At 50.7% G+C, this 16,947-nt stretch overlaps 1 protein-coding gene across 1 annotated transcript; it reads left to right on the forward strand.

The window, feature by feature from the left end:
- Positions 1-773: 773 nt before the first annotated feature.
- LOC103634799 (zinc finger protein GIS3) lies at positions 774-2,545 on the forward strand. Its single transcript, XM_008657387.2, has one exon. The coding sequence runs from the start codon at positions 1,334-1,336 to the stop codon at positions 2,141-2,143; it is 810 nt and encodes a 269-aa protein (XP_008655609.1). The 5' UTR covers positions 774-1,333; the 3' UTR covers positions 2,144-2,545.
- The last annotated feature ends 14,402 nt before the right edge of the window (positions 2,546-16,947 follow it).

Raw genomic sequence — 16,947 nt, forward strand, 5'->3', positions numbered from 1 at the left:
CATCCTTTATATCTCGTCCTCCATACGTAAATATCTATATTACTTCCTCTGTTTCTTTTTATTTGTCGTTGGATAGTGCAATTTTACACTATCCAGCGACAAATAAAAAGAAACGGAGAGAGTATTTTTAAATTTTTATACATACATATTTATCTTACTTTTAAATGTATATGTATATAGTTTTGCTAAATCTATAGTTTAAAGTATTAAAATGGATATAGGAGAGGTGGGAGAAACTCTATATAGAGAGAATCAAGCGACGTTTTGTAAATTTAGAGAACCATTTAGATTTAGAGGATGCTGCTCTCGACACGTAGAGGACGAGAATCTCCTCTCCAATTTAGATCACAGAGTACTTTAGAGTACCTGTTGGAAACTGTCTCCTGCAGATGCCGCGCCTGCATTGCATATGGTCCCCATCGTCTCTTTCTACGTACTAGTACATGACAACGCCAATATATATAATAATCGGTCAGGCTATAACACACACACGCCCCAAAGCAGCCTGCATTATTGTAATGCCTTGCTTGGTCTTTAAACAACACCCAGGCGCCGTCAGGACAAAAACTATCGCGTTACGTACGCGCGCATGCATAAACAAGCTAGGCAACCGAGCATCCATATCCTGCGGCAATCAGGCCCAGTAAAGTAAACTAATGCGTCCCTACTCCCCTAGTACACAGTACATGTTAGTTGCCCACTTAATTAGTCTACCTTATATAGCTCGACCCTCACTCGTCTACCTACCTAGCTAGCTGATCAATGGAATTAGGGGTGTTTTCTTAGTATAAAGCCGGTGGTGCTCGTGTCGATCGTCATAAACCAACGAAGGACACCAGATTCTATGTCACACTCCTTATCTCACTCCATATTTTAAACTTTATTTTGTAAATAGTACAATCTACGGTGCAAAAAATAGTATTTTATACGATCGTTTACATGAACTGTGGAGATGGCCTTTGAATACTCCGCAACATTGAGCCTCTGGAGTCTGGACAAGAGCGCAATCTAGACCTCGACGCTGTCTTTTGTGAATTGCTTCTCCTGTTCAAAGTCACAGCTACTCTTTCTCCCTCGCTGAGTCTGAGTCTGTCTCTCTCTCTGTTCATGTATGTATTCAAATGGCTCGTTAATTTAGCTGATATATCCACTCGCGTGTGCTGTGTGCCTCCAGCTCCAGGCTCCAGGTCTTATATATACTGCCCCTTCTCACCTGACACAGCTCCCTCTAACCCATGCACCCTCTAGCTTCGACAGCCACTTCCACTACTTACCTCTCTCTATCCCTCCTCCTGCAGCTGCAACAAGTACTGCCAGGGAGTACTAAGCAGTTATGAACATGACTAGCCCCAGGCTAAAGCTCTTCGGCTTCCACGTCTCCGAGGAGGAGCACGAGCTGGGCCGGGCCCGGGAGACGGAAGCGGAAGCCGAGCCGGACGAGGCGCCGGCGTGCGGCAACGTCGGTGGCGGCGGCGGAGGCTCCGACTCGTCGTCCTCGTCTACCACCACCACCACCACGACCACGGCCACGGCGGCCGGCGACGCGCGGAGGTTCGAGTGCCAGTACTGCTGCCGCGAGTTCGCCAACTCGCAGGCGCTGGGCGGCCACCAGAACGCGCACAAGAAGGAGCGGCAGCAGCTCAAGCGCGCGCAGCTGCAGGCCGCGGCGGCGGCCGCCGGCCGGGTCGCCGCGGGCGGGGCGCTCTACCCGCGCGCCAACCCGATGGTGTCCGCCTTCGTGCCGCCGCCGCACCTCTTCGGCGGCGGCGGAGACGCGGCGCCCACGAGCTGGGTCTACTTCTCCCCGCGCGCCGCCGCGGCCGGGGGCCAGCAGTTCCACGTCTCCCACAACTGCGTGTTCCCGTCGCGCGCCGCCACGCCAGCCACCGTGACGGCCGCCTCGCCCGCCGTGTTCTCGTACGCCTCGGCGTCCTCCGCCGGCGGCGGCGCCTCGGCGGCCTACGTGACCGACGACCAGTACAGCGGGCGGAGGGTCCACGTGAGCCCGGCGGCCGCCCTGAGGAGATACCCCGGCATGGCAGCTGGGCCTGGGATGGCGGTGGTGGCGGAGCCGGTCGTGGCCGGGCCGGAGGACGCCCTGGGGCTGGACCTGCAGCTCAGCCTTGCGCCGGCCGGCTTGTGACTTGGACGGTCCGGTCTCGATCTCGTCGTCGATGGAGATGGAGATCGCGCGCGCGAGCTGCCACGCACCATGCAGTTGCCTTGCCTTGGTGTAGTAAAAGATAGTTGATCGCCAACTAGAACTACTGCTGCTACAGCTAAAAAAGTCTGTACTAAGATCGATCGATCGATCGTCCGATCCCTGGCTAGGTAATTAGCACCAGTAATTACGTTTAGTTGCCGGGATTTAATTTGGAGAGCTGCATGCATGTAAGCCATCTTCTGTATGTAAGATTCCGGTTGTAGCTAATTGATCATGTTGTGCATGACGATTTCAAGGATGGCCGCCATGCATTGCGCAGACCCTGCGAATTTTTGGTTGATCCGTCCATCCATCAATCAATCAATCTCTGCCATTTTCTTCGGTACCTTGCCGCCCATTTCTGTCTTCTTAGTTTGTATTAATCTGGCCAGCTAACAATATTATAATTATTTAGTACTCTCTCCGTCCTAAAACATAAATCTGTTAGCCTGTTTTTTCTATACACATTTATTTAGGGACATTTACATTTGACCCACTAGTTTGGACACCTTACTCAGATCTACACCCGCCCAAATTCTCTCCTCAGTTTTCCCCTCCCACCTCTACACTTAGCTCGGAAATAACCTCACGGCGCACTTCCATCCCGTCAAAGCATCTTACAGGTGGACCAATGTCTTACATGTGGGCCCCGCCACCTCCACACCTTTTCCTTTCCCCTGCTTTCTCTTCCTAAATCGAATCACACGTGAGATTCGCTCCCAGGTTCACTCCCGTGCGGCGTCTCCGGCGTACGGCGTCTCCGGCAAGCGCGGCTACGGCCGTTTCCCAGTCAAGCGCGGCGCGGGCGTGCTCGGCGTGGTCAGGCTCTGCGCGGGCGGGCGCGGCGCAGATGAGCTCGGCAGGGGCGGGCACAAGCACGGGCGAGCGCGGTGTGCCGGTGTGTCCAGATCTCCGGCAAGCCTGGCTCCAGCCGTTTCCCAGTCGGGCGAGGCGCGGGAGGGCGCTGGCGCGACGTAGGTGAGCTCGGCGCGGGCGGGCGCGAGTCTGGCCGTTTCCCAGTCGGGCGCGGCGCGGGCGGGCTCGGCAGAGCTGGGGGCGGGCACGGCGCAGGTGAGGTCGACAGTGGCGGGCGCGGCGCGACCAGATCTCCGGCGAGCGCGGCTAGGCCGGGTCTTCAGCTGAGTGAGGCTAGGCCGGGTCTTCGGGCAAGCGCTCTGGCATGCTGCTCGGCCATCTTTGTCTGGCGAGCTGTGCGGCCATCTTCCTCGGTGCGCGCGGCCCCTCGAACTTGAGACACCGCTACGCCAGGAATGTAGATCTGAGCAAGGTGTCCAGACTAGTGGGTGAAATGTAAATATTATATATATATATAATAAATATATATATATATATATAAATGTAAACTACATTCATATGTTACTTAATAAATATATAATTAATGTAAAACGAATTATATTTTGGGATGAATGGAGTAATACTTAAAAAGTGAGGAATGAGGCTGCGTTTGATTTGGTTTGCTGGTCTAGGATGTGATGGGAACGAGAGTTATTTTTGTATATAAGGTTGAAACATGCATACATAAACCCCTCGCTCTCTCTCTCTCTCTCTCTCTCTCCCCAGCTGCCTCCTTTAGTGCTGCATGAGTCATTTTCCTCTCCCCTTTGGTGATGCCAGCCGTATATAGACTCTGACACTTTAATCTGTTTGCTTCAACTAGTTAATTAAAGAAGCTAGGGCTCAGCATATTTAATCCTCCACAAATTCAGCATGCATCAACGCATGTTACCAAAAAGGAGATCACGCCCCCTCCTCCCAAATCCCAACCATTCTTCTCTTGCAATTAAACTACTGCAAGGCTGCTTTTCTACTGATGGTTACCCTTACCCCCTGGACTGGATGATATGGGTTTATTGCTAGCTGGTGACCCTGCTGCCTCCGATCCTCACGTCAGCACGCTGTATATATGTATGCGGTGTGCAACACATGCCGGATTGCTACCCGCCGGGTCGTTCTCGTGCGTGCGCGCGCGTGATTGGGTCTGGATTTGGACGCGGCAGCACCTGGCACGGGGCGCGGCGTCGTCGTCTCGGCGGAGCGAGTGCGCGCACCAGTCACCAGAGGTGGTGTGCTGGTGTTCCGGCCTGCCGGCCAGACCGGTACTCCGTCCCTAGGGAGTAGGGATGACAATGTCTCCTTCGAGTTTTTGTTCTCCGTCCATGTTCCTATTATTAAGTTACATGCAACTTAAAACGGTATCAAAGTCAGAGGTCTCAAGTTCGAATACTGACTAGCCTAATTAAATAAAATAATCGTTGCTCGTTTCTATTTCACGTATCGGACCCAATGAAAGCTGCTCGACGTGGGGAGGGTGTTAGCATACAATATAAGTGAATTGTCCACCTCCTCCTATCAGCTTAAGTTGTTGGATTAAATTGGTTCGTGCGTGTAACTTAATATGGTATCTGTCGGTGTTTCGAAACCCGGGGGGTCCCTAGACCGACGAGTGAATTGTCGCTGCGTGCCCCAGCCCAGATGGGTCGGCGCGAGGCAGAACGCGAAGGGGGGAGAGAGCGGCCGGAGGAAGACAGGCGTTAGAGGTGGAACCCGCGGCCTTCGTGTTAACCCCGCGCCCAGGTCGGGTGCGCTTGCAGTAGGGGGTTACAAGCGTCCACACGGGAGGGAGCAAGCGGCCTTGCGCGAACGCCGTCCCGTCCTTCCCCGCGCGGCCAACCCTCCGTAAGAGGGCCCTGGTCCTCCCTTTTATAGGCGTAAGGAGAGGATCCAGGTGTACAATGGGGAGTGTAGCAATGTGCTAACGTGTCTAGCGGTGGAGAGCTAGCGCCCTAAGTACATGCCATCGTGGCAGCCGGAGAGGTCTTGGCACCCAGTTCGCGTGGAGTCGTGGCCATCGGAGGAGCGCTGGAGCCTGGCGGAAGGACAACTGTCGGGGCTGTCGAGTCCTTGCTGACGTCCTCTTGCTTCCGTAAGGGGGCTGAGAGCTGCCGTCGTCACAGGGCATGCGGGGCGCCATCATTACTCGTATGGTGGAGCGAGCCAGATGGGACGCCGGTCTTGTTCCCCATAGCCTGAGTCAGCTCGGGGTAGGGTAATGATGGCGCTTCCTGTTGACGTGGTCGGTCCGTGCCCTAGGTTGGGCGAGGTGGAGGCTCCTCCGAGGTCGAGGTCGAGTCTGTCTTCCGAGGTCGAGGTCGAGTCCGAGCCCCCGGGTCGGACGAGGCGGAGACCGTCGGCTTAGGCCAGGGTTGAGTCCGAGCCCTGGGGTCGGGCGAAGCGGAGTTCGTCGTCTTCCGGGGCCGAGCCCAAGTCCGAGCCCTGGGGTCGGGCGAGGCAGAGTTCGTCGTCTTCCGGGGCTGAGCCCGAGTCCGAGCCCTGGGGTCGGGCGAGGCAGAGTTCGCCGTCTTCCGGGGCTGAGCCCAAGTCCGAGCCCTGGGGTCAGGCGGAGCGGAATTGGCCGTCTTTCGGGGCTAAGCCCGAGTCCGAGCCCTGGGGTCGGGCGGAGCGGAGTTCGCCGTCTTCCGGGGCTGAGCCCAAGTCCGAGCCCTGGGGTCGGGCGGAGCGGAGTTCGCCGTCTTCCGGGGCTGAGCCCAAGTCCGAGCCCTGGGGTCGGGCGAAGCGGAGTTTCCTATGACGCCTGAGACCGGACTTGGCTGCTGTCAGCCTCACTCTGTCGAGTGGCTCAGCAGTCGGAGCGGCGCAGGCGGCGCTGTCCTCCTGTCAGACCGGTCAGTGGAGCGGCGAAGTGACTGCGGTCACTTCGGCTCTGTCGACTGGAGGACGTGCGTCAGGATAAAGGTGTTAGGCCACCTTTGCATTAAATGCCCCTGCGATTTGGTTGGTCGGTGTGGCGATTTGGCCAAGGTTGCTTCTTGGTGAAGACCGGGCCTCGGGCGAGCCGAAGGTGTGTCCGTTGCTGGAGGGGCCTCGGGCGAGACGTAGGTCCTCCGGGGTCGGCTGCCCTTGCCCGAGGCTGGGCTCGGGCGAGGCGTGATCGCGTCCCTCGAATGGACCGATCCTTGACTTAATCGCACCCATCAGGCCTTTGCAGCTTTGTGCTGATGGGGGTTACCAGCTGAGATTTAGGAGCCTTGAGGGTACCCCTAATTATGGTCCCCGACAGTAGCCCCCGAGCCTCGAAGGGAGTGCTAATACTCGCTTGGAGGCTTTTGCCGCACTTTTTTGCAAGGGGACTAGCCTTTTCTTGGTTGCATTTTGTTCCGGTGGGTGCGCGTGAGCGCTCCCGCCGGGTGTAGCCCACGAGGCCTCGGAGGAGTAGTTTTACTCCTTCGAGGTCTTAGTGCGTTTCGCAATACTTCAGCTGGTCTAGTTGTTCCCTCATGCGAGCTGGCCGTAGCCCGGGTGCACGGTCGGGTCCCAAGTTCTCGGGCTGGTATGTTGACGCTGTCAACGGGTCGGCCGGAGCCGAGTTTGCGAGAGCAGCCCCCGAGCCTCTACACAGGGCGAGAGGACGATCAAGGACAGACTCGACTTTTTTACATACGCCCCTGTGTCGCCTCTCCGCAAGGAGGAGGGGGGAAGCGCCATGTTGCCCTCGGAGGGCGCCGAACATGGTGTTTCCGGTGAGCTGCTGGCGGGTAATCCGAGCGGACGCCCGTGCCCCATTTGCTAGGGGTCGGCTAGAGGCCTGGAGGCGCGCTCCAAAAGTACCTGTGGGTGATCTGCCGGACCCGGTCCCCTTTGACGGGGTCTGAGGGCTCGATGCCTCCCTCTGATGGGATTCTGTTACAAGATCGTTCCCGCTGGTCTCGGAAATGTCCTAGGGTACCTCGGGAGCGTAGCCCGAGCCTTGGTTATGTATCGAACGTACCCAGGGTCATCCCTCGCTCTATGTCTGAGGCGACTGTGAACCCTTCGAGGGCCAGCCTACGAACCCCTGATCAGTAGTGGGCGCGGAGCCCGAGTGGCCTGAGGCGGTCGTTGAACCCTTCCGAGGGGCCAGCCATCGAACCTCTGACCAGTAGTGGGTGCAGAACTCAATCGCTCTGAGGCGGCCGTTGAACCCCTCCGAGGGGCCAGCCTTCGAACCTCTGATCAGTAGGGAGGCTCGGGGCCTGTTTCCTTCACGGAGAAGGATCCTTTTCGGGGTATCCCCTTTCCCGGTCCCTGTTGTAAGAGAGAGAAAGAGGAAAAGGAAAAAAGATACGAAATCGAATGACGTGGCGTACCTTTTTCGACGCGGTCATTATGGCGAAGGCGAAGCGTCGCTTGCTTCTCCCGCCTGAGGCACAGCCTGTCCCGCCGCGGAGTTAATGCGACGGGGCGAGTGGTTCGCAAGGCGACCGTTGCGCGTGCGCGGGCCGTTCGAGGAACGAATCACGGGCACGCCGTCTTCACGCCGTGAGAGAGGGCTCTCTCGCTGCCCCTGGATGGGACGTAGGCTTGGCTGACGACTTGACCGCTGCTCCTGCCCGCCTGCCACCGCCATTACTGCCGGCCCATTTTTGATCGTATTTGACCGTCGCGCCTGGCTGGCACTGTTGGGTCACACGCAGGGTTGCCTCGAGTCGCGGTATTGGCTCCACAGTCGAGGAGGCGCGGTAGTGGCCTGAGTGGCGGTGCAGTTGCTCGCACGTAGCGACCGGCGCGTCGGTTGCGTGACGTGTGGGCCTGAACATGTATGTATTTTCGGCGCGGAGCCGTGGTTTTTCTTCATTTCGAGCACTAAGACTCGCCCGTCGGCTATCTGAACCGCTTCACCAAGCGTGAGTTGCCTCGTGCGAAGGTAACGAGTGAGGTATCCGTATCCCGGAGGCGTAGGAGTCCCTCGGCTCGGTCGGCCTTGCTGTCCGAGGCTTCTCTTACTTAGTTAAAGGAACCCCTCGGTCGCCCTTCGATGAGCCGAAGCCGGAGGTAGCGGTGTCAGCACGGGCAGAGGCAGAGTTGGCTTCGAAAAAGAAGAGATGGTCGGCCGGAGCCTGGCCGGGTCATCCGCTGACAGAACCGACGCCAGAGTTGAGCTGCCGAGGCCTCAAGTCGGGCTGATGTCTTCGGGGGACAGCTGGCCGAGGCCTTAGGGTGGCCGGCCGAGTCGTCTGCTCGAGCCGGATTCCTGGAGAAGACCCTGGCGGCGATGGCCCGGGTGTGGTGCTGATGTCGTCCTTCAGAGTGGGGATCCTCCGACCGCGTCGCCGTCCGAGGCTAGGTCAGACCCCGCTGAAGGTGTAGTTGACGCCGAGGGTGCTGCTGCCCCCTTCAACCGTCGACGTTCGAGCCTGCAGGATCGGGTTGTCTTGTAGTGTGTGTATGCTTTCTGCGGCCGCCGAGGCCCAAACACACTGTCGTCGTGTTGTAAAGCTGCGTTTCTTTTCCTCCTGTTTCGAGTATCCGGACTTATTTGTCGGTAACAGAATTGTTTGTGCGGGCGAGAGTTGCTTTTCACGGAAGGTGATGAGTGAGGTATCCGTATCCCAGAGGCGTAGGAATCCCTCGGCTCGGTCGGCCTTGCCGCTTACGCGCACTCTTACCCGTCCATAGGGTTCTTGTCACACCCGTTTCCAAGGGGCAGAACCGGGTGCATAGCATATGTGTGCCAGGATCTATTTCCACACATATGTTGACATCACAAGTGTAATATATCAAAAGAACAATGCATAAAAGCGTAAATAACGATTATATTAACATATTACACTTTGAACAGACATAATGTCTTAACCTTTATTCATCAAAGTACAGCGAAACAAGGACATCCATCCACAGGAAGATGACCGGGGGTATCACTAGACTAGCATCCATGGAGTTCAGCATCATATCTTCATCTGCAAACTTCTGATCAAAATTAAGCAAGGGTGAGCTCACTTATGGTCGGGGCTCAGCAAGTGGGGGAAAACTAATGCAAGTTTAACAAGGTGAGGCTAAGGTTGAGCAGTAAGCATTTTAGTTGGTCAACTTTTATTAACAACACCTGTCTTACTAATAAGTGTGAATCCCAAGTATTCCCATTAAACAAAGGTATAAGAGTATATATAAAAAAACACTTAAGTGAAACCACTTAAGCAAACCATTGGTAGATCATCGGATCTCGATTTATTTCCATCTTCAAGTTCAATTATCATGTGAGGAGTCCAGGCTGCTCATAACCGTGAGCACGGCTGATATATCAGTGTTGGGGACTTGTTCTCAAATGCTATGAGTTAAGAACAAGGCAACACAGAAAATGTTAAACATTAAGATCCTTCGTCCTTTGAAGCATTATTTCCCTTAGGATATAACGATCTCCGGACGAAGGTCATGAAGGATTAACCTTCATCACTACAATATACATTAGTAAAAGACGAAGCATATGAAACATAAAAGATAGCATGAATAATCATATAACATTATTCATTTAACTTTATTAACTTATCATAAAGAAATAGAAACAATATTGAATTATAAATGTACCTTCGGCTTGGAAGGAGATGAAAATACAAGTGTGACGCAAAAGCAAATGCCAAGTCAGCGTGAACAGTACGGGGGTACTGTTCACCTATTTATAGGCACGGGGTACAACCCATACAAAATTACATACATGCCCTTTACATTTGGTGATAATTCTATAGCATTCTATCGAGGTCTAAATGGCCTTTTCATCTTTAAGTCGGTTCCCTTTTCTGCGAACATGCCGAAGCTTTCCTGCTTCACAGCTTCGGCACTGTGTCAACCTTCGTATCTTTTGAGCTTCTCCCTTTCTGATTCAAGTCCGAAGATACCTGTTCACACATTATACTCCAGAAACATTGTTAAATCATGTTTTTGAGGACCTTCGGAAGCCGAAGGCCCCCAACAGTAGCCCCTCGCAATATTAATTTGTTTGAAATAATAAATTCAGATTGCGATATGAACGAAGGCTTTATGCCGAAGGTCCGAAAAAACACCTTCCCTTTGCTAGAATAGCAACATTCAATGACAAGTGGGGTCTTTCAACTTTCAACGCATCAAGCGTATAAATACGGCCATACCGCAAACTTATTTTGCACGCTTTCTGGCCAACCACTCCTGCTCACTCATTTTTTAGCTCTTGTGCACTGTGATCTGCTAAGTTTTTAGCTTTGAAGCTTCGGCTTTTAAAAACAGTTTTTTAGCGCTTCCGAAGATGTCTGAAGCTGCTAAGAAGGCTGCTGCTGAGATGAAGCTGAGTCTTGATGAAGAGAAGAACCTAGGGTTTCTTATAGCGATGTCGAAGTCCAACACAGAAAAGATTACCAAGGAAATTCTGGAGGGGCTGTCTGAAGATACTGGTGACAGTGAAAGTTATGATATGGACAGCGGTGGCGAAGACTCCGAAGATCGCCCCTGGCGACCAAGCCATTCAGTTTATGGTAAATCAACTATCAAAGAGAATCATCTTGTTAATATGAGAGGAAGGTATTTCCGGGATCTGTCCATTGTGAGGGCGGACGAAGGGGAAAAAACTTGTCCACACCCTGAAGAAAATGAAGTTGTGGTGTACCGAAGCTTTTTGAAAGCTGGATTGCGATTCCCCTTGAGCAGCTTCGTCGTAGAGGTGTTGAAAATCTTCGAAGTCTATCTTCATCAACTTACTCCCGAGGCAATTATAAGGCTAAATATCTTCGTGTGGGCCGCGAGGAGCCAAGGTCTGAAGCCTGACGCAAGAAGCTTCTGTAATGTTCATGAATTATTATATGAAACAAAGCCTTGGGGCAAAGAACAGTACCATAACAACTTTGGCTGCTACAGCTTCGTTTCTCGGCCCGGGGCAAGCTGTCCCGTACCAACCTTTCGGAAGAGATGGCCCGGGGATTGGATGACAGAATGGTTTTATGTGAAGAATGACTTATCAGCACGAGAAGACATCAAAGGTGTAATTATGCGTCCTATTTGGCAAAGCTTCGGCCTTCGGAGGCCGAAGGTTGAAATGAACGAAGCCGCCGAAGAGTGCCAAAGAGCCTTCGGCGTTGTCTGCTCTTTTATAGGAACAAGGGACTTAGTACAAGAACATATCGCCTTCAGGGTGTGGCCGCTTGCTGAGAAATGGGAAATGCCACAAGAAACCATAAAAGAGGCCGACGAAGGTGAGCTTGTGAGACTGAAGTACACCTTCAAATTTGGAGATAAATTTATTGAGCCAGATGATGAGTGGTTGAAAAGCATTGACAATTTAAGTGATGAGCTACTCGGGACCTACTCGAAGGCTGAAGATAATGCAATGTCAGCAGCCTTCGGAGGCCGAAAAAAGAAGAGACTGAATCGGGTATTTGATGCCATTGGGTTTGTCTACCCTGATTACTGCTATCCCATTCGAAGGCAGAAGAGAAAAAACACAATCTCTGCAAAAGAAGAAGCTGCAGCTGCTCCTAGCGAGCCAGAACCGAAAAGGAAAAAGATAAAGGTTCTTACGCATCGGCCGCGTTATATTGAATCAGCTTCGGTGCCGGAGTTTACCGGGAAAACTTCTTCAGCCACCGAAGCTGAAAAACTAATCGAGCCAGCCTTGTTGCCAGAGATCGCAGAAACGGCCGAAGTGCCACCAAAGATAGAATCAGAACAATCAAACATTTTGTTGTCAGAAACAAAAGAGAAAACCGAAGCGCCGCTCACAGAAAAAATTGAGGAGGTAAGAGAAGCAACTGAGGGCTCCAAAACATCAGAAGTTTTGAGTCCTACAGCAATCATTGGGACAGCAAAAAATGAAAAAGTGCCAGCTGCAACTCCGAAGAGAAAGAGAATGGCTAATGTGCTAGACGTATTGGAAACGATCAAATCTTCGAGCACACCTCCGAAGAAAGCTGCTGTTACTCCTGAAACAAAAGCTGAAATCTCTGGTTCTACAGCTCCAGAGCAAGAGATTGAAGCCGAAGCTGGACCCTCAGAGCCCGCAAAAACTTTGGAAAGTGAGGCAGAGAAAATAACAAAGCCAACTATTGAAGAATCTAGTGTTGTTGCCCCCGAAGCATCCCCCAAAATTCGTGATTATATTTTTCGTCATGCTTCGGGGAAAAAATTATCAGAAAAAGAAGAACAAGAGGCCCAGCATTATGCCCAAAAACTGAAATATCCGAAGGGGGCGTTAATATTTAATGGCAGTGGAGAAGAAGACTTCTTGTACTGTCTTCCCGACAACAAGGAAATTTCTGTCTGTCGAGAGATAAGCAGAAGCTTCGGATTCCCAACTTTAGAAGACGGACTTTCGATGCTATCAAAAAACGATTTGGCTGACAGCCTAGCTTATAACAGTTTAAAGGTATGATAAATGAAATCCTTGTATTTTTCCGTTCATTTAAACCCTCTGACACACACACATATTCCTTCTTGCAGGGCTTGATTCTTAGCAATGCTCTCAGAGCCCAGAAAGATACTAAAGACGAAGGGTGTACTATAGCCCTGAGCAACCTTCGTTCCGAAGTAATTGAACTGAGGAACGAAGGTCTCGAAAAAGACAAAATATTATACTCATTGATAGATAAAATAAAGGAGGACGAAGCTGCTTTCAAAAGTCAGGCTGAAGCTCAGAAACGCGAAATTGAAGACCTTCGGAAACAACTGGCCAGAGCCAAAGAAGAACGTATACTTGAAGAAACAAAGCGTGAACTCAGCGATCAATGGGCAGATCACCTAGAAGTGACTGTTGAAGAGCTTCGTTCATCCAAAAAGAGATGCTACAATAAATCTATAGACTGTGTTAAAAAATTAAAGGCTAGCTTCGCCAAGGTCGGCGCATTCTCAAGTGAAGAAAATTTTTCGAGGGGCAATCCCGAAGGTGTCATTGAATGGATTGACCACGAAGCTGAAGCCTTCGAAGAAGTTTTAAATAGCCGAGGAGATATATGTGCCTTCTCTGGCGCCAGGGGGATTGCCACCATTTTAGAGAAAAAGGGCTGTGAGCATGTAAAAATTTTAGCACAGTCCGAAGCCACCTTGTCGACTGAAGATATAAAAGATCCTTCAGCCGAAGCTAGCGCGGTTGGGGGAAAATTTTTCACCGACATCTGGGACAACGGTGGCCGAGAAATGGCAAGAGAAATTATTCAGAGAAGTGAAAAGGGCATCCATGATGCTAGAGAAGTGGCTAAGGCTGCTGAAAAGAGCACAGAGCCCGAAGGTCAATTAGGTACTAAATAATAGTTTTTACCGTGTTGTAATCTTTAGGCTTTTAAGATCTGTTTGCGACTTGTAATAGTAATGTAGTCGTGTCCTGCTTCAGATCCGACTAAAGCGCCTTCGGGCCCTCAGCCGAAGGGGGATGACGAAATTAAAAAGATGGCCGAAGACATTATGGACGAAGTCGTCAATCGGCTTCTGAATGAAGCTGCAGGAGTCGTTTTGAGAGAGGATTAAACATTTTTGTAAAAAACTTCGGAAATGTAATATAATGTAACATTTTTGTAACCCCGAATGTAATATATCTATTTTTGCTACTCAATTCTTTACGATGCATGAAACTTTACACACGTACCGTTTTTGAGTTTGGCGAAAAAACACCTTCCCTTCTTTTCATGCTTCGTGAAGAATATCCAAACTTTGTGAAAAAATTCTCCGAAGCTATACTTCGAAGATGAAGATTGTGTCTCCTTGTGACCATGATTTTCACTCTTTCAAATCATACTTTCGAAAATCAATATTGTGTCCCCTTCTTGGGACCACGATTTTCACTCTTTCAAATCATACTTCCGAAGATCAATATTGTGTCCCCTTCTTGGGCCATATGCAACATGATGTATGATGCTTATGCTATGCAAAATGATGTAATGATGTTATGCTACGTAGATGACATTTGTTCCGAAAGATACACACATCCCCACACAATATTTTTGTATCAGCACTGATTCTTCGCTGTAAGCTCTGCATTCCCTTAGGAACGTCTTTGGAGCTTCTTCGCCTCTTACTTAGGCGGTATAAGCTCTGCATTCCCTTAGGAACGTCTTTGGAGCTTCTTCGCCTTTTACTTAGGCGGTATAAGCTCTGCATTCCCTTAGGAACGTCTTTGGAGCTTCTTCGCCTTTTACTTAGGCGGTATAAGCTCTGCATTCCCTTAGGAACGTCTTTGGAGCTTCTTCGCCTTTTACTTAGGCGGTATCAGCGTTGACTTTTCGCTGTATGCTCTGCATTCCTTTTGGAACGACTTTGGAGCAGAAAACTTACGCTGCGCTCCCTTCGGAACGACTTTTTATGACTTCGTCAGACTTACTCTGCGTTCCTTAGAACGACTTTTCGTTGCTTCGAAGGATTTTCGATAGTCCGAAGGTCCTTTTTATTGTCGCAAACCTGTGAAGAAAACATATTTTTCTTGTAGGGATCAACGAAACTAATTACATGAAAACAATGTCCTTTATTACAGAGAATAAAACTGAATGAAAAAGATTGCTATTAAGGTAGGATATTTGTCAATAGATGTGCTTTGATTCTGGCACGGTGCTGTTGACCGTGCGAGCTTCGGACTGTTCTCTGAAGTCCCTTTGATGTGGAGCATATTGGCTCCCTTCTGGCTGCTGACCTTGTTGCAACGGAGGTGGAGGCGGAGGCTGTTGCCAGGAAGCTGAAGGCTGACTTGCCGAAGCAGCAGAGACTACAGGATGATTGCCCACATATTCTGGGATGTAGGGCGAATGATACGAAGCTGTATGCATGACCTGCTTCGGCTGGGCTTGTTGTGCTGCTGCTTCAGCTATTTCCTTTTGCTTCTGTATAGTAACATGGCACATCCTGGTAGTATGGCCTTTGTTCTCACCATAGAATAAGCAAAAGATTCTTCTTGGTTGATCGCCAAATCTTCCTCCGAAGCCCCTGGCGCCTCTGCCTCTTGGAGCTGGTGGTCGGAAGGAGCTTTGCTGTTGCCCCGAAGCCTGTGAGGAGTACTGTGGCCTTTGCTGCTGGCTCCCCTTATCATCATTTTGATTGGAATTATGAATTGATCTGACATGCCTCGGATAGAATCTTCCTCCGAAGCCCCTGGTCATCTCAGAAAATCTGAAGGCCTCCTCCCTTCTTTGGCGAAAATCATTGTCAGCTCGAATATATTCATCCATCTTCTGGAGCAGCTTCTCCAGCGTTTGTGGTGGCTTCCTGGCAAAATACTGCGCTGATGGCCCTGGCCGAAGCCCCTTGATCATGGCCTCAATAACAATCTCATTGGGCACTGTCGGTGCCTGTGCCCTCAAACGCAAGAACCTTCGGACATATGCCTGAAGGTATTCTTCGTGGTCCTGAGTGCACTGGAACAGAGCCTGAGCAGTGACCGGCTTCGTCTGAAATCCTTGGAAGCTGGTTAACAACAAGTCCTTCAGCTTCTGCCATGAAGTGATCGTTCCTGGTCGAAGGGAGGAATACCAGGTTTGAGCAACACTTCTAACAGCCATGACGAAAGATTTGGCCATGACTGAAGCATTGCCACCGTACGAAGACACTGTTGCTTCGTAGCTCATCAAAAACTGCTTCGGATCAGAATGGCCATCAAATACGGGGAGCTGAGGCGGCTTGTATGATGGAGGCCAAGGTGTAGCCTGTAACTCAGCAGACAGGGGAGAAACATCATCAAAAACAAAATTCCCATGATGGAAATTGTCATACCAGTCATCTTCGTTGTGAAAGCCCTCCTGATGAAGGTCTTGATGCTGAGGCCTTCGGTATTGCTCATCCTGAGCAAGATGACGAACTTCTTCAGAGGCTTCGTCTATCTGCCTCTGCAGTTCAGCTAGCCTGGCCATCTTCTCCTTCTTGCGTTGAACCTGCTGCTGAAGGATTTCCAGATTCCGAATCTCCTGATCTAGATCATCCTCCGGAGGTGTTGGACTGGTAGCCTTCCTCTTCTGGCTCCGTGCTTCTCTAAGAGAAAGGACGTCTTGATTGGGGTCCAGCGGCTGCAGCGTGCCAGCCCCTGGTGCTGAAGCCTTCTTCGGCGGCATGACGAAGCTGATGCTTGCCGAAGGTGCCGAAAAAACTCAAGAAGTGGAAGTGAGTTCACCGGAGGTGGGCGCCAATGTTGGGGACTTGTTCTCAAATGCTATGAGTTAAGAACAAGGCAACACAGAAAATGTTAAACATTAAGATCCTTCGTCCTTTGAAGCATTATTTCCCTTAGGATATAACGATCTCCGGACGAAGGTCATGAAGGATTAACCTTCATCACTACAATATACATTAGTAAAAGACGAAGCATATGAAACATAAAAGATAGCATGAATAATCATATAACATTATTCATTTAACTTTATTAACTTATCATAAAGAAATAGAAACAATATTGAATTATAAATGTACCTTCGGCTTGGAAGGAGATGAAAATACAAGTGTGACGCAAAAGCAAATGCCAAGTCAGCGTGAACAGTACGGGGGTACTGTTCACCTATTTATAGGCACGGGGTACAACCCATACAAAATTACATACATGCCCTTTACATTTGGTGATAATTCTATAGCATTCTATCGAGGTCTAAATGGCCTTTTCATCTTTAAGTCGGTTCCCTTTTCTGCGAACATGCCGAAGCTTTCCTGCTTCACAGCTTCGGCACTGTGTCAACCTTCGTATCTTTTGAGCTTCTCCCTTTCTGATTCAAGTCCGAAGATACCTGTTCACACATTATACTCCAGAAACATTGTTAAATCATGTTTTTGAGGACCTTCGGAAGCCGAAGGCCCCCAACAATCAGTTTTACACTCTGCAGAGGTGGCGCATCTTTACCCATGAGTCGCGATTCCCTTCTTGCCCGGGTTAGCTAGACCCGTATTCACTTCCGAGGTGAACGGCCAGGGTCTCACTACGAGGCTTCTCCCTAGAGTCCTCATTACACAAATGCTGGAAATGGTCAAAC

Source organism: Zea mays, chromosome 8 (assembly GCF_902167145.1).
Source record: "Zea mays cultivar B73 chromosome 8, Zm-B73-REFERENCE-NAM-5.0, whole genome shotgun sequence".
NCBI lineage: Eukaryota > Viridiplantae > Streptophyta > Magnoliopsida > Poales > Poaceae > Zea > Zea mays.